At 59.0% G+C, this 18,019-nt stretch overlaps 1 protein-coding gene across 3 annotated transcripts in view; it reads right to left on the reverse strand.

Moving 5' to 3' along the window:
* The window catches only part of NFIX (nuclear factor I X), a 104,556-nt gene extending 86,564 nt beyond the window's left edge, over positions 1–17,992 (reverse strand). For 2 of the 3 annotated variants that reach the window (XM_038567107.1, XM_038567101.1), the window contains exon 1: positions 9,960–10,044. In XM_038567107.1, coding sequence (XP_038423035.1) covers positions 9,960–9,986 — 27 coding nt within the window. In that variant the 5' untranslated portion in view covers positions 9,987–10,044. Of the gene's footprint in view, positions 1–9,959; positions 10,045–17,968 lie in introns of those variants that run through there. The other variant, XM_038567111.1, reaches the window with a different exon arrangement.
* Positions 17,993–18,019: the final 27 nt, after the last annotated feature.

Consider the following 18,019-nt stretch of genomic DNA (forward strand, 5'->3'; position numbering starts at 1 on the left):
CCAGCGCTCCCCCACCCCCACCCCAAGCTTTGAAATGGAGACTGGCAGCAGCAGCCGCTGGGCTCTGCCCGGGCATGGGGTGGGGGTGGCGGGCAGGCAGGGCGCCAAACCAAATGCCACCAGGCTGGGCACAGTGGTTGCCAGCCGGCGGCGCTGACCCCACCAGCCCAGGCCCAGAGCCCTCACATCTAGAACTTTGCGGGGGGTGAGGAAGATGGGGGCCCAGCGGATTTCAGAGGTAGAGCAGACAAAGCCAGGTCCCCTCAAGCTGTGGGCAGGTCCCCAAGACCCTACAAAGATGGCGCAGCCTGGCACTGCCAAGGTGACGGGCTGGGGTAAAAATAAACTGGGCCCGCCCCGGGGGAGCTAAATCGAGGGGCCCAGGTGGAAGTGCCACTCCGGGCCACCAGCTGCCCCTGCCCCACCCCCAGCTCAGAGCAGCAGGGTTGAGAACACCGGGTGCCCATCGAGGCCCAGTTTCTCTACAGGAGAAACCCCAGCCACCTTTCTCCTGGTCTTGGATGGGCAGCGTTCAGTGTACCCCAAACATATGGATAATGGATGATCTCAGGCTGCGGCAGCAACAGGCCATGCATTTGGGGCCGACGGGTGGGGCAACCATGCTAAGGCACATACCCTTGACCTCCCCCCTCCATGCTAAGGCACATACCCTTGACCTCCCCCAACCATGCTAAGGCACATACCCTTGCCCCCTCTTAGAGACAAAAGGGCCTATGAGGCTGTACGTAAGCTGTGGCAGAGCTACATGGAGTGGCAGGTCAGCACCACGCCGCGAGGCCTCTCAGACAACCTCTGCTAAAACGGCAGCTGCCCAGCACTTCATGGGCCCTACTCGTTCTTTTCCTCACAGCACCTATCACTGTCTCAAGTACTGGACACTCCCTTGTTTATCAGGTTCACTGTCTGCCCTCCCACCGGGCCTGGCACCTCTGCCGATTTTGCTCTCTGCTGAGCCCCCAGGGCCTAGAATGGGGCCTGGCACCTGAGAGGTGCTTAGTAAATATTTGTTGAAGGAATGCACAGGCCCCCGGCGGCATCCCCAGCACTCGGGCTCCAGCTGGGTGCCTAGCAAGGTGTGGGTGAAGGCATCACCCCCTGTGGAGGTAGTGAAGCAAGCCTGGCCAGCGGTGGTGCAGAGTGGGTGAGCCGACCACCACTCTCACGCTGAGCCCTGAAGGGAAGAAGATCTGAAGGTCAGGGTAGTAAGGAGGGTTCAAGGGCTGACAGCTGGGGCAAGCTCCACATGGGGGTGTGGGGATGTACAGGCCCACTCTGAAATTTGGTAAGGGCCAGAGAATAAGCTGCAACTCTGTCCCATCAGTAGGATGTAGAGGGGTGGCAATCAGAGAAGAGGCTCAGGCTCTATCACCTCTTAGCCCTTGGCCCTGGCACTGCATATCTCTTCTCTCAGTTTCTCATCTATAAAATCAAGCACTTACTTCACGTCAAGCACTATTTTAAAGCACTTTCTACAAGCCAACTCCTTTGGTCCTTTACCATGACCCTGTGAGAGGAAACTACAGCCCCAGAGAGGTTGAGTGACTTGTCCAAGGTCACACAGCCAGTGACTAGCAGAGCCAGGATTCAAACCCGGGAAGCTGGCTTGGAGCCCCCACACTCCTAGTAATGTCCAAACGTCCCAAATGCCAACAGTGCAGAACTAAAGAGACTCCGCCCAATTATAATGTCAGACACGTGCAGTAGCGCATACATGGGTTCAGCTAACGCCTGCCACACCTGCCTCACATGGTAGGATTCCGGGGACAAACTGGGAAGGCAGCACAGGGTGCAACACAGCAAGCACATACCACATTTTAGCCATCACTATGGTTTTTAGGACACTTCATTATAATCCTATGAGATGCTCTCTCCCCGTGTAGTTTTGCCAGCCGTCTCTCTTCGCTCTTTTTCCAGTGTCCAAAATGAATAGTCCATAGCCAGAGGATTAATGAGACAGCCCCACGAAGGACAAGAGTTTCAGAAATTAGCCTTGCCTCAGTCCCCAACTGTCTTGATGGCTTCCAGAAGTGGGACAGTTAGAGTGGGGCGGCTGGGCCAGAGGGCTGGAGTGTCCCGGGCCAGGGTAGGCCTGTGGCTTCCCAGCCTTCTCCCCCAGGCTGTGACAAACCAGCACAGGGGCTCAGAGTCCCAAATTCCTTCAGAAGAGGTCAGGGTGGTTGAATCGGCTGTTCAAAGGCAGCCAGAGGGCAGGCAGGCAGAGGGGAGGCTCGAGGAGGCCAGGTCTCATCTCTTAGACACCATTTCCAAACAGGGCCAGGTGTAACCCAGGTGTGAATGCCTGTGTGGGTGTGACATTCATCCACATGTACTGGGACAACTTGGGACTTTAATGCCACACCGTCTGTGCCTGGGCTTATGTATGGGGGTGGGGGTTGCATTGGAGACAACACCTGGGTCCTGATGAGCAAGACCGAGTGTGTGCTGCACTGGCAGCAGCGTCTTGTCCATGTGTGCATGTGTGTGTGTGTGTGTGCACGTGCATGTGCACGTGCATGTGATGGGGGTCAGTTGTGCTCGTGTGTGTGTGTGTGTGTGTGTGTTACTGTGTGTGTCTGACAAGACTAGGGCTGAGTTTCTCCATTTCAGCACTGTTGACATTGAGGGCTGGATCACTGTTTGCGGTGGGGGCATCTTGGGCTCTGTAGGGTGTTGGGCAGCATCCCTGGCTTCCCCTTACTAGGTGCCAGTAGCAAACTCCCCTCTAAGTGTGATGACCAAATATGTTCCCAGACACTGCCAAGTGTGCGTGTATCACTGTGTGTCTGAGAGCGGGTGACTGTGTGCATGTGCTCCTATGTGTCTGATGGTGGGTGGGTGCGGATCAGTGCTCATGTGTATGTTTCTGGGTGTCTGACAGTGTTAATTCGTGCATGTGCCATGTGCTTCTCACTGAGTGTCTGTGGGTCCGTGCGACACTCCATACTCCTGTGTGTTTGGCAACAGCAATGCATGTGCCTGTGCTGTGCTGTGTGTCTCGTGGCATGTTATTGTGTGACCATGTGTGCCTGCGGGGCTGCTCCCGTGTGCACGTCCCTGCATGCGTAGCCCACACCGATGTGTTCGGGTGCGGTGGGCGTCTCTAGGTGTCTGTGTGCCAAGGCAAGTCTCTTTGTGTGGGGACGCCTGTGTCTGTGTGCTCCTGATTTAGGAAGGTGTGCTGTGCCCGGGTGTGCCGTGTCTGTGTGTGACAGCATGATTCTTTGTGCCCGCATGTGCCGATGACAGTGTACGACTTTGTGTGAGATGGACCCAGAATAAACCCCCAAGATGATTCTACTGAAGCCAATATTTAGGATGGAATCTCCTGGATGATTTGCCCCCACCCCTGACTGCCCCGGATTGAAAGCCTCCTCCTCAGGCCACGGGGATGGGGTGCACCTCTGAGCTGCCCCTTCCTCCGGCTCGGCTCCCACAGATTGAGGTGGGGACAGACCCCCGCCCTTGCCCAATCTGTGCCAGGAAGGCTGGCGCTGAGCTTTCAGCCAAGGGGGCAGGGTCCTCAGCAGTGGTGGTGGCACTGCCCCCTGCCCACTGCTGGCCACCACCCCCAGCTCCCCTCAGGGTGCGGCCCCAGTAGGGGGAAAGCTCCCCAGTGCAACCCTGGCTTCCGATTGGCTACAGATCGCCGCAGTGCCCGCCACCCGCCTCCCCCTCCCCGGCTGGCGCAGCCACATCGGTAGTGGTGGCAAACGCAGCTCAGAGTTCTGGGCACAGCTGCGCCTCACAGAGGCCTGCCAGCCCCACCAGAAGCCAGACACCCCAGCTCCATGCCCCCGACCCCTCCCCACCTGCCCGCCCGGCCAGCCAGGCAGCACGGTCACCCTGGCTGCCGCCCCCCTCAGGCTGCCAGGCCCTGTCCATCCAGCCCCCTCACCCATCAGGCCTGTGCCCCCTTGGCCAGCCCACTTGGGGGGCCCAGGCCCCTACGCACGGCCACTCCCGCTCTCAGAGGGGCTCCTCAGGAGGGGGGGCGGCAGCGAGGAGGGGGGGCAGGGAGGGGGGAGCTAGCCCTTCTTTTAGTGAACGCGCCCAGAGCTGGAGCCAAAAATCGAGGAGGAGAGATATTCAGACGGAGCCAAGACGCGTTTGGCAGGAGGAGAGAGAGAGGGAGAGAGGGAGCGGGAGGAGGGGAGGAGAGAGGGAGGAAAGAGAGAGAGAGAGAAAGAAGGGGGGGGCCCTCAGTTTCCAAATCTGAGCTCTCAGAGCCTCAAAGGGGCAGCGGGTGGCATAGGAGGTGTGGGACCCAGGGCAGGCCTGACAGTGGGGGCAGCGGGGGCGGAGGGCTCAGGCCCACAGAGACAGCCGGACACCCCAGCTGGCCAGGCCAGGACGGACACAGGCAGAAGCCAAGATCAATGCGCACCCGGCAGACAGAGGGAGGCCTGTGGGCGGCCCAAACACACACCCGCACCTCGCCACACAACGGGCTTCTGTCCATGCCGGTCCAGGGGCACGGGCGGGGCCCGGAGCAGGGCCACCACGGCTGCCCGACCTCATGGGAAGCCATGGAGAGGCCGGCCTGCTCCCAGCCGCTAGCCTGGCCGCCATAGCGGGCATTGCACACGCTGCCAGAAAGCCAAAGGGGGCCAAGGAGAGGGGCCCTTGCGGTGAGATACACCCTGGTGGTCACAGGGACAAGCCCAGCATGAAAAATGCTACGGGGGAGGTGATCCCCGGAGACACAGGCATTGACACGTTTGCTGACATAGGTCGACACGCGTGGTAAACCACACCGATAACAACCTTTGCCGCAACAGTCAGATATCCAGAGGATACATTTGGTTGCACGCCGACATGCCACGGGGGCACCACGACACAGAGACCACACCAGGCACCCAATAAACACAGTGACGCACCCCGCCCCCAACCCCACTGTTCCCGGATACGCAGAGACAGAGCTCGTAACGACCCTTGGAGACACAGGCAGGCAGCACCCAATGACAGACCCTTGGAGACACAGGAACACTTGCAAAGGGACCCAGACACGTTTGTGGCTACACAGTCATCTGCAGCAAAATGGTGGCTCTACGGCCCAACACACCAGTGAACACATGCGGATTGGGAAGAACCCCGTTAGTCACTCACAGCCATCCTCCTGGCTCCTCTGCCTCCACATCTGGGGCTTTGGGGACAGGAAAATGAATACACAGCCCTCTTCGCCTCCCCCCCCCCCCCCCCGCCCGGCTGGAGGGCGGCAAGGTGGGGGGGCAGGAGCCCCATCCTCAGCACTTTGTTGGAGGAAAACACAGGTGTCTGTGCCTCCTTTGACTCTCTTGGTGCAGCCAGGGGGCGGGGGTGGGGGGGAAGCGATAGACCCCAAATTTGCGCTTCAAGAGCAGAGAGAACAAGGACCAGGCAGACACAAAAGGCCAGGCTCCCAGCAGGTTGAACATGGAAGCCAGCAATCAGACACTCACTACCAGGGGAGTTTCACTGGCAGCCACAGCTGTGTGCCCACCCCCTGCACACACCCACAGTGACTGCCTGACCCTGCCAGGTGCCCACATAGGATCCCCCATGTGCATCCTAGCCCCATGGTGGACCCAGGTGACACCACCTGCATGCAAATGCAGAAACAGCTCTGGAGCCACGCAGACGTCCCCAAAGCCCTCATCACGACCCACCCCCAACTCCAGGCTCTTTGCCCCACTCACGTTTGGACATTCATGTACACACATACTTCTGCACACTCTAGAATAGGGCCTCAGAGCCCAGCCCCAAGGTGGGCCTGGTTGAAGTCAGGGTCAAGACTAGGGAAAGGGTCGGGGCAGCCAGTGGCCCCCTAAAACGGTAATCTGGTCCCCACCGGGCAGTGCAGGGTTTGTCTCTCCTCTCCCGCCCCTCCGCCATCCCCCACCATCATCTCTTCCTGCCTTGAACCCCTGCTGTCCCCTGCTTGGCTGATAGGACTCCACCCCAGGGAAAGGAGCTGGGCCATGAGCTGCCTTCCTTCCTCCCAAATTCTTTTCTTGCTTCCTCCTCCAGGCAGTCCACTCGGACTTCTATGGTTGGGAGGGGTTCCACCCTGCCTTCCCTCCCTGAAAGTACTCTTCCCTCAGTTGGGAAGGCCTAGGGGTGACTTAATGATGATGACCAAAATGACAACAACTCATTCCGTTTCCTGAACACATGCTATATGCCAAGCACTGTGCTAAAGCCTAATCAGAGCCAGAGAGATAGGTGCTATTATTACCCATTTTACGAACCAGGAAAATCTGTGGTTCAAGTCACAGGATTAAAAGATGCAGAGCCAGAGTTCAGACCCTGCACTCTTATGACGAAGCCCAATTCTTGACCTCTGCACCCACAGCCTCCATCTGGGACCCCTGAGGCCACACAAGACATTCCTGGCTCAGCAAGGACCCCTGGCTCTAGCACCCAGCAAGAAGGGAGCATCCTGCCCTCCAAATCAGCCCAGCAGAGCCCTTGGCCCCAAGCGTGGCCTGGTCCAGCCTCAAAACATCTAATGGAGCCCAACCTAGTCCCAAGCATGGCCTGCCCCACCCCAACTCATGCCTGCACACACCTTCTATCCCAGAAGTGGGCATGAAGCAGCCAGGGCCAGAGCCAGGGAGAAAATGCACTGTAAAAAGAGGACCCTACACTGCGCCAGGACAGGGAGCAATAGCATCATGGGGATAGAAGGGGGGCCACGGAGACCCAAGGAGATAGCTGAGGTGGGGACATCAGGGAGGCCCCAGCCCGTATCCCCTTTCCTGGAAGGATTGTGTGTGTGGCTGCACAGAAACAAGGGCGCGTGAACATTCTGCTGCTCATGTGGCTGTGTGGCAGGAAATGTCGGCAAGCATGCATGTCTACATACACACCCAGGTGAGCCAACAGCATTATGTCTTCCATAAAGCCGTGTGTCTGTCCATCCATCTGTCCTTGAGTCTGTGTGAGTACACACAGGGGTGAACACACACTTGAGTCAGCCTGTCTCGGAGTGTATCTCGGAGGCACTGTCGCTGTGTCTTCAGGAGCCTACATCGATATACGTGTCCCATCTCATGGGGTGTGCGTGTGTGTGTGCGCGTGCGTATGTGTGTGTTTATGTGTGTGCATTGTGGGTGGGAGCGAACACAGGTCCACCATTTCCTGGGTCTGTAGGTTCCTCAATGGCCATGTGTCTGGATGATCAGAATGAGCAGGTCACTTATGTTCCTGTCTTGGGAGCGGCAGTGATGTATATGTCTGTCCACATTCTGGTGTGTGTCTGTCTGTTGGGGAAGGGGTCTCATCCATCCACCCCCTCCTGTCTGCCGAGGACTCAGGACTCAGGCCTACGGCTGCAGTGGGCTCAAGCAGCGCCAGCAAGCGCCCCGCCCAGCCGCCCTGGATTTCGATGCTTTTTCCAGAAGGAGATTTCCCCCCCCACCCCCCGCCCTTCCCCCTCGCCCACAGTGCCTTTCCCCGCCAGGGCCCCGCTGCTCCAAGCTCGTTCCTGCTCAATCATTTATTGACTTTAAAATCGAAGCCAATTCTGGTTTGAAAAAAAAGAAAAGGGGGAGAAAGAGAGAGAGAGGCCAGAGAGACAGAGAGAGTCCGAGACTCGTGGAGAGGGGGGGAAGCAGAGATGGGGACAGAACCAAAGTCAGAGACAGAGACAGGGAGAGACAGAGACAGTCAAAGATATAGAAGAGCAGAGGCGGGGGGGCGGGGGGCAGAGCAAGCCAGATATAGAGACAGAGACAGAGAAAAAGACAGAGACTGGCAGGGCAAATTATGGAAGCAGAAAGATTTGTAAAAACAGAGACTCCAGATCCAAGAGATGTGATTGTCGGGAGGGGCAGACCAGACCCTGCTGACCAGCTGACAGCAGCCGCCTGCACCGAGCTGAGGGGTACAACCCAGAGAAACCATGACCGCTCTCCCCCCCCCACCCACCCTGGGTACACTCAGGCCTGTGACACAGAGCCGAGCCCTAGCTCCCTTCTGGGGTGTCACAGAGTCAAGCCCTGGCCATGGCCCTAGGTGCTACCCCAGCCCCTTCCTAGTCTTATCACCAATGGATCCATCAACTGGCATTTTCTTTTCCAGGGGCCCAAGTCTTATCCAGGTCTCAGGGGGCAGGCCCAAGTACTGGGCCGGTGGCTGGTGGGCAAGGCGCTACACAGGCACGGGGTCTTGATCCCACTAGGGCCCCGAATACCAGCACACAGTCCAGCCAAGCGTAGCCCCAAAGGCAAGCACAGCTCAGACCCCGCTAGGTGGGCAAGGTTGTCATGCGGCCCAAGATAGAGTGATTGGTCAGCCAGAGGCACAGATTGGGGGTGGGGGGTCCGTCATGCTGCCATAGTGGCTAGAGTGCCTGCTTACACCTGCGTGCACACTGTGATACGTACATGTGCCTGTGTGCCCTCACAAACACTTATACCCGGTTTCGTACAGGAAACCCCGCTCCCCGGGCCACACACGAGTCCATACCATGCAGGCCTGCCCACCGCCAACCCAAAGGAGCCACATGCAGACCCTGAGATCGACACATACATACACACTCGAGTCTGTGGATATAGGCGTGTGTCGTGGCCACGGCTGACACTCAACCCCGGCAAACTGTCTTGCCCCTCGCCACACACCGCCACCTGGTAGCCGCCATATTCACTCGGACTCCCACTCCCATCTGTGGGCACACTTGGCAGAAGGCTGGCAGGGCTCAGACTGGGTAGAGGAGGCAGTTAGGACCCCAGGCCTGGCCCAAAGACTCTCCTTACACACGCAGGCCCCGCTGGCAGGCAGGACTCGGCAGCCCCCAGGTGTCCCCTCTTCGGAGTCTGTGTTGCCAGCAGTGGCCTGGCCCTGCAGGCAGCGCTGCCAGGGCCACTGTGGGACTCTGGACAGTTCTTGTGCCCTCTCGGAGCCTGGGGCCACAGCCCAGGAAGGTGGACCGGCCGGGCGGGCATCCCCCGCGCTTTTGCCGCCGCCGAGCGCCGCGCAGGGAACTTCGCTGGAGGCGGGACGCGCTCTGCTCTCGCAGCGCGCCAAGGTCGGCTCTGCGGTGCCCGCGGCTGACCCGACGGCGTGGCCGCAGCGCTGTCGGCGGCATCCACGGCTGCCTCCCGCCCCTCCCGCCTCCGGGCGGCAGGACGGGATTCCCCCGGCCCGCCTGGGCTACCGCGCCGCAGCCGGGGCAGCCGGGGCCGGAAAGTTTGCGCCGAGGAAAGTTTGGGGCGGTGGGGGGGCCGCGGCTGCGACGTCCAGGGTCGGCCGAGAGGCGCGGCCCCGGCTGGCAGCGCGCCCATCCCTCCCTCCCCTCCCCTAACCCTCCGAAATTTGGGAGCCCCGCCATTTTCTTAGCCCCGCTCCCATGTGAGGCCTGAACAAAGACTTTGGGGCGACGCCCGGGCCGCTCGGCCGGCCCCCCGCACCCCCGCTGCACGCAGGGGCCGCCGCCACGCAAGCCGGCCGCTGCCACCCTCGGGAAAAGCCGCGCCCGCCCCGGAGAGCGCCGCGGGACCCAGTCCCCGCTCTGCGCCCTCGGGACCACCCCCTGCCACTCTGTCACCCCCGCAACCGCTGCCAGTGGCCACGCTGCCCGGGTGCACGGCACAGTCGCCCACCGGTCGGCGGGAGTCCACCGCACCCCAGTCGAGCGCGCGCGCACACACAGACACACACACACACACACGCACGCACACACACACGCACTCCCGCTCCGCGCTCCGGGGGCAGCGCCACGCACGCAGCCGGCCACCCCCAGAGCCCCAACAGGAGTCCGCCAGGTGGCCAGGGTCGCACGCGCACCGTGACGCCCGCATGCGTGCGGGGACTGCCCACAGCACGGCTTGCACCCCGCGGCCGCCCGCGGGCTCACTCCCCCCGGGCCGCCGCGCGCCCCCTCCGGCCGCCCGCCCGCCCGCCCGCCGGCCTCCTGCGCCCGCTCCCCTCCCCGGTCGCCCAGGGGCGGCGGCCGGTACCTGGGTGAGGCAGTACGGGGAGTACATAGCTGGGCGCCCGGGCGGGAGCGCGGCGGCCGGCCGCGGCGAGGGGAGGCCCGGCAGGCGGCGGCCGCGCTCGGGCTCCGGCTCCGGCTCGGCTCCTCCGGCCTCCGCCGCGCTGCGCCCGCCCGGCCCGCGGCCCCGCGCTCGCCGCTCGCAGGCTCGGCCCCGCCGGCTCCGGGGCCGCCGCCGCCGCCGCCGCCGCCGCCGCCGCCGCCGCCGCCGCCGCGCTCGCCGCTGCCTCTCGCGTCCGCTGCTGCCGCCGCCGCTGCGCGTCTACTCCATGCCGCCGCCGCTCGGCCGGTCACCCTCGCCCGCCGCCGCCGCCAACGCCGCCGCCGCCGCCGCGCTGTGAAAGTGAAAGTTTAGACAAAGTTTGGAAGCGGCGCACTCCGGGGAGAGGGAGCGGGCGGGCGGCGCGGGCGGGAGGAGGGGCGCGGGGAGGGGCGGGCAGGGCGGGGGAGCGGCGGCCGGCGCGCACACACACACACTCACACGCACACACGCACACATGCACACACGCGCGCGCGCGGGGGCGCACACCGACACAGCCACCCCGACACGTGCTGGCCCGCGTTCCATCGCAGACACACGCTGACACACAGCGGGGTTCGGACCCCGCCACACATGTCACGTACGGAACGCATTGCCACACGTTCCACGTTCCAACAACGAAGCACACACAGACACCTACACACACGCGGCATAGACACACGCCCTGGCACACCAGCCCACGACCCACGCGTTGACAGGCACACGGGCCCACCGTCACATGATGATAACCTGTACACACGCATTCCAACAACGAACCATGTTTAGACACGTGATGCGGGCCTCGGGTGCACACACACTGATACACACCAAGACACACACACCAATGCACGCTGACACTTAACGCTGACACACTGACAGGCATGATCACACAACAACCACACTCTGATGCACTCCAGACATACAACTCCTATATATAGACACCCAAAGGCACACACAAAGCCACACCAAAACATCTTGGCAAGAGCGGCAGCACAGAGGACACAGCCCGGCACACACAGAATGACACTAATAAAAGGGAAATGTGCTAACACACTATCGTACAAGCATACACCATTAGATACCTGGATACACATGCCGAATGACACAGGGAAGGAGCACACTGACCCTGATAGAAAGAAATATAGTGTCACTGATACAAAGTGACATTGGCAGTCACAACAACATAGGGACATACATAGGACACACCTGGTGCCCAGATGTGCCCCTGGGCCTTGGGTACATGGACCAACAGTCCAGAGGATCCTTCAGCCATGCACACAGGTATGACATGTATACACCCAGGCCCCTCCCATACCCTAGCTTTATGTCACTCATGCAGATACACACACACACACACACACACACACTTCTACTTGACCCTGATCATGGACATACACAGATCTAGTAGCACCACAGAGCCCAAACCGCAGGAACAAAAATGAGCATGGAGGCCTTAGGTACATGTATACTCTTGCCCCCACCCCCTGCTGCCCATAAGACTCTAGTCTCTCATGCAGGCCCCTGACTCCTCATTTCCAGAGCAGAAAGGAATGGGGGCAGAGGTTGGTACTGAGGACCCTGGTATGGGGTCAGGGGGAGCCCTTAGGTGACCCCCAAGTGGGCGGGGAGGCAGTGCCTGCAGCCCCTGGGCAGCTCCTGCCGAGACAAAGCTCTCTCCTGCTGCCAGGTACAGTCAACACCTTCTCACCCTCCAGGGCCAAGAAGCTGTGGCAATTCTAAGCCGTGCATTGTCTGCTGGAGGGGTGTTGGTGCCCAGGTGTGTGTGTGTGTGTGCATGCATGTATGCACACATGCACTCACACACATGCAGAACTGGCTGTGTGGAGCTGCCATGGCTGTGCCCATTGGGTCCCTGCAAGCAGACACAAGGGGGGGTGAGTGTGTGTGTGTGTGTGAGAGAGAGAGAGGGAGAGAGAAAGAGAGCACACCCACCAAGGTGGGGAGCTCCTGGTCACATTACATCACTGAGGCAGGGTGACTGGAACTGTGTCCTCAGATGTCTGTGTGGGACTAGGTGTTCTCTGGGGGAAAAGAGACACAGATCAGTGTACCTCCAGGAGTCTTTTTGTGTGGACCAGTGTTGTGTAGTGGTGGGTGTCGCTGTGGGCTTGGGGGGGGGGTCTATGAGTCAGAGAAGGTAAGCATCTGTCAGGCCCTGGGTCAAGCACTGGGGACACAGTGAGAAAAAAGACAGAAGCCCCTGTCCTCAGAGGGCTGACATTCTAGTGGGAGTCAGGTGTAGATGGGTCTGGGTTTGACAGAAAGTACCGGTGATGTGGCTGCATGGATGAACAAGCATGCGTGTTTCAAACTGACCAGTGTGTGCAACAGCCCTGAGTGTCTTTCCGTCAGAGTGCCAGTGTGTGTGATGAGCTTGTGTATGTGTGGCAGAGATATGGGTCTGTGTGTCCCAGAGTGCAAGTGACCAAGGGGTACATAGGTAAGGGTCCCAGTGAGTCTGTGATCAGGGTCTGTGCAGCAGAAGTGTTCACGGGTGTGACTGTTACCAGGAGTGTGCTCCTGCGGGGTGGTCTCTGTGGGTCTGGGGCAGTGATGAGGATCTGAGTGTGTGTGTGTGTGTGTGTGTGTGTGTGTGTGTGTGTGTGTGTGCATGTGTCAGGGAGGGAGTCTCTGCGTGCCTGAGCAAGTGTCTGGGTACATGTGTCCATCATTCAGTGCTTCAGGGGCTCTGTCCCTAGAACCTGTGGGTCCCACAAGGCCTCCCCTGCTATGCCACAGCCGCAGCGATGCAAGGCCGTGGCAGAGGGAATCGATACGTCCTTAAAAATTCAAGGGCTTCTCGTAAACAGAAACTTTTAACACCGTTTAAAGTTTCAGGGCCGTTGCTGCTGCTCCTCGCAGCAGCACCGCTGCAGGAGGAAGGCAGGGGGGGTCGTGAGCAAGGGTTTGGAGGGAAGGGAAGGGGCCAGGCTGCAAGCTGCACAGAGAAGTGGGGGGCGGGTGGGGTGAGAGGCTGAAAGAAGGGACAGGAAAGGGATTTAGAGATGAAGGGGGACTGGGGCCTGGATGGCTCAGGGAAGAAATGGAGCGGGTTGAGATGTCTGGCACCTTTAATATAGCTGGAGGGCCTGCGGGGGATCTTGAGGGCCAAGCAGACCCTCCTGGCCTCTCTGCAAATGGCCATGAAGGGCCACGCCCCTCCGAAGTCCCCTCCCCCAACTTGGGTCCAGTCCTCCCCCACCCAATGGCCTGTCCTCCCAGCCCCATCCACCAGTCATGCCAGACCCCGGGGCTCCGTCTGCCCACTCCCTTATCACCCTCCTAGTCCTGCATCTGGCCCCAAACCTCGGCTCTGCTTGAACCAGCTTCCCATACCCACTTACACCCACACTCACACCACAATTCCATTTGCACACACATAAACCGTCCATCCTTCTTTCACATACACACTCTGCTCATACTCACACACACTCACACACAAAAAACACCTATCCTTTCATTTAGGTGTGAGCGTGCGCACACACACGTGGAAGCAACACCCATGCTTCCATTCAGGCACACACACACACACACACACAACATCCATATACACAGGACATCTTTCTGTTGAGACACACACACACACACAGAGGACTTATCCTTTCATTCAGACAGATAGACACACACACAGGCAACACCCATCCTTCCATTCAGACACATTCACACAAAAAAAGGACGTGCATCCTTCCATTTACACATACACACAGACACACATGCACAGCATCCATATACACATACACAGGACATCCAGCCTTCCATTTACACACATACACAGACATACACAGACAACATCCAGATACACACACAACACCCCTCCTTCCATTCATAAACACACAATACCCATTCTTCCATTTACACACATTCTCAAACCACTGTGTGCATATACACACTTGTTTCCTTATATAATCACAAACTACATCCATTTATGTTCACACAAACAAAACACTTGACCCCATGTTCATGCATATATCTGCACTCAGAATTCTCCACATGCTGAGACCACCCCCCCGCCCTGTGTATACACACACACACACACACACACACACACACTCTGCTCCCCTCTCCACAGCTGCCAGCTGGGAGGATTTTTATGAGGCAAAGGGGCTGCTCTAAAAAAAGTGGGGGGGGCTGCCCTAGAGTATACCCGGGCCCCCCCACCCCCTCTCCCACAGAGCCCAGGTCTTAGGGCACACCTGGCCTTCGAGAAATCGCGGGGGAGGAGGGCGCTGCCAGGAGGCTGGGCACAGCTGGGATGCCACAGCTGGAATCCCCCGCATTCCTCCCTGCCGGGACTGCCCACCTGGCTGCAGCTGGCGGCAGGTGTGTTCTTACAATGCAGGTGTGTGGGGGGATGAGGAGGAGGGAGGATCGGGAACCAGGCCCATGGCATTACCTGGCCAGGATGCTGGGGGTTGGTAAGGGAGGGCACTGAAACATCTGGGCCCCGGCAGCCCTGTCCTGGGCCACTGAAGGTGGGGCCAGGCATTGCTGGGCTCTGGGGCAGCTGAGCAGGCCTCTCGGGGGATGTGGGTAAACATCTGGCACTCAGGATAAGTGAAGAGCCGGCCTGTGGATCCTGCCAGGATCAGGGAGACGGGTGCTCTAGGCCTGCCTGTCAGGACTAGGGATCCTCACTCTCCAAGAGAGCCTGATGCCTCCTCCCTTGCCCAGCCTGGCAGGCAGTCTGTGCCCCAGGCCTGGGGTCCTAGCTTTGTGTTTGATGCCCTCACCCCAAGCTGGGAGCCCCCTAATGGGGTCTAATCCTGAGGTGTTATGGGACCTTCTCCCAAGGCACACCTGGCCAGGCACCTGGGACTACGTCTCACACACAAGAGAATCACAAAGACACACAGGCGTCTTCATACACACAAAGATACAGACCCTCCTCCTCTGGAGGAGGTCATACTAGGCACCATAATCCCACACAGTCACAGGATCACCCAGAGATACTGTTGTGCTCCCTTCCAGAATAGCACACAGACACACAAACACACACATAGCCACATAGACACTCCCACACAGACCTTCCCAGATCCATCCACAGAATAACACCAGTAACACCCCAGTGACACACAAAGACCGGCACCGTCACATAGACCCCCATGGAGACTCCAATATACACCAACTTACAAAGACACACTCAGACATATGGAGACAGATACAGACTCCCAGATTCACACTGAGCCTAGTTACCCAGATACACACAAGGCCACCCAAAGTCGCAGGTACACAAAAATCTCATACAGGACAAATCCATTTGGTCACACATACGGATGCTCTCAAAATCATCCATAGATGGGGCACACACAAAGTCACACAAAGATACACAGATCACACACACACACACACACACACACACACACACGCAGACACATAGATCCACAAGATCACCTGTGATCGGAAATGGTCATACACAAGCTAGTTGGTCACACCAACACCCCAAGATACACACAAACATTCCCAAATCCCAAATGGGAATATGCAGACCAGCCCACAGCTGCACACAAGGCCAACAGGCACACATTCACATGTGCCACTGGTGGCGCGGCCTGGCCAGGGCCGAGGGGAGGCAGGCAGCAAGGCCTCCCGTGGCCAGCACTCATCTGGCAGCGAAGGGAAGGCATTGGGGAAATGTTTCATTTGCAGCCGGCAGGAGACCCACCCCACCCGCCCTGGAAACCCAGCCCAGGCTCCTGAATGGGGCCTCTGTATGCTGCCACCGCCCAGCTGACCCAGGGAGTAGGTATCAGGGGGGGTGAGGCTGGCTGCGCCATGTCCCTAGCCAAGCCTCAGGGGCCACCCAACCACACACCAGGGCCCAGGCGGGAGCCCCACAGACCGGAGGAGCCCTCCCCACACCCATCCCCGCTGCATCTGGAGGCCACTCCCCAAACCCAGCCTGCGGAAGACAGATCCGCTAGAGGTTGGTCTCCAGGTGTCCCTGCCTCAGGCCCACGTGTGTCCCCGGACTGGGCAGCCACCAGTCTCATGCCATGAGGCCCCTTGCTCCAGCATGAAGGTATGACGGCAAGGCTGTATGTGACAGCATGGCTGAGGATGTGACAGTGTAGTTGTGTGTGACAGTGTAGCTAGGCTCCCTGTGCAGCCTGGGGATGGGGGTGGGGCAGTCGTAGCCCCTTGGCTCATGTCATCACACACACTGTCACACACATAGTGTCACTGTCACACCTTCGATCACACAGCCACGCACATAGCCACACTATCTCATCCTCAGTCACACTGTCACACACAACCACACTGTCACACATGCTGTCACACATAGTTATGCTGTCACACCTTCAACCACACACAGAGCCACACTGTCACACCTTCAACCAGCGACACTGTCTGTCACACCCTCAGCCACGCTGTTACACACAGAAATACCATCACACCCTCAACAATTCTGGTCACACACGCCTTCAGCCACATGGTCTCATGTGTCCTCACAGTTAGCCTGACACGCTGACCCTCACAATGCCTCAGCGTGACGCTGACCAGCAGAGGCACCCTGACATATTCGGTCCGGGGGCCCTGGCAGCTGCGGGAGCCACGTGGCCACACGGAGTCACCGCCCCCCTTGGTCACAAGGAAGGGAAGCAGATCTGATCACTTCATCCCCAGGCTGTGGCACACAGCTGTCCCTCAGTCAATGTTTGAGCCGAACCAGTCACTCCAACAACACAACAACAATCCCCTCACTGTCATGGTGTCACAGAGCAGGCAGCCAGCAGGTATGGGCCACGGCAAAAGTGTTCAAAGACACTCTGAAGACATACACTCAAGGCTGCACCATTGCAGGTGACAGGCACACATCTCACACCGCCACACAACACCCAGAATCCCTGGACAGAGCTACAAAGAAACCGTGGATGACAGCCGCCACCACTGTTACAAGAACATCCTGTCACACAACAGTCGCTCTCCCCAGTGCCTGTCACAACATTGAGACAGCCCCTTAGCTGTCCCAACAAGCAGCCAAGCGTTCTGCATGGCCCCCACAATAGTCACTAGGATACCCCCCAGCCTCCCAAGTCGTGGAGACAGGGACAGGCCCACTCTGACACCACCCCCCCGCCGCCCGCTGCAGTCAGTGTGCAGAGAGCCAGGGGGCTAATGGACTCGCAGCTGTAGGCAGTGGGTGCCAGCCCCCCCAACTCATGAATATTCATCAGCTGGGGCTCTCTTGAACCTGTGGGGAGCCGCAGGTCCCAGGCAGCTGGGCACCCCCTTCTGTGCCAGGAGGCCTTCAGGTGAGGAGGGGCTCAGCCCAGCCCCAGCAGTCCTCAGAGCCCACCCCGGGTTCTGCACACAAACACACGCGAATCTGTGAACATGGACCCCCAGACACACAAACGACAGTCCTACAAACTTAAAACCACACCCAACAACACAGCCATCCACCACCATCACATGCAAAGACAGGCACACGATCACATGAACTCACAACCACAAACACATAATCACACCCAAACCACAGACGCAACACACACACACACACACACAACATGGAAAGAGAGGTACACAAACACTGTCACATAACCACAAACACAGATCTACCATCACACACAAACTACATAGTATCACACACAGGCATGAAAACACACACACACACACACACACACACGCGCGTACGAATACCTCCAAACTACAAGCTACTTCCCATCAAATACCTACATAAGGGTGCAAACATGGACCCACACGTTCGCACATAGAGCTCCACCGACTCTCAAATGCAAACTCACCGACACACAACCACCCCCAAAGAGCGACTTCATGAACGTCTCTGTCTCTCTCACTTTCTCTTGCGCTCTCTCTCCTCTCTCTGTCTCTCTCTCACACACACATACACACACACACACACGCTCGCACGCTCCCACCACAATCTCACTCTGCCCATCCCTGCCGGTTTACAGAACGGGAAACTGAGGCACCGAGTCCCTGAAGGCCCCGGGAAGGACGGTCCCACCGGACTCCAGGCAGAG

Source organism: Canis lupus, chromosome 20, assembly GCF_011100685.1.
Source record: "Canis lupus familiaris isolate Mischka breed German Shepherd chromosome 20, alternate assembly UU_Cfam_GSD_1.0, whole genome shotgun sequence".
Classification (NCBI taxonomy): Eukaryota; Metazoa; Chordata; class Mammalia; order Carnivora; family Canidae; genus Canis; species Canis lupus.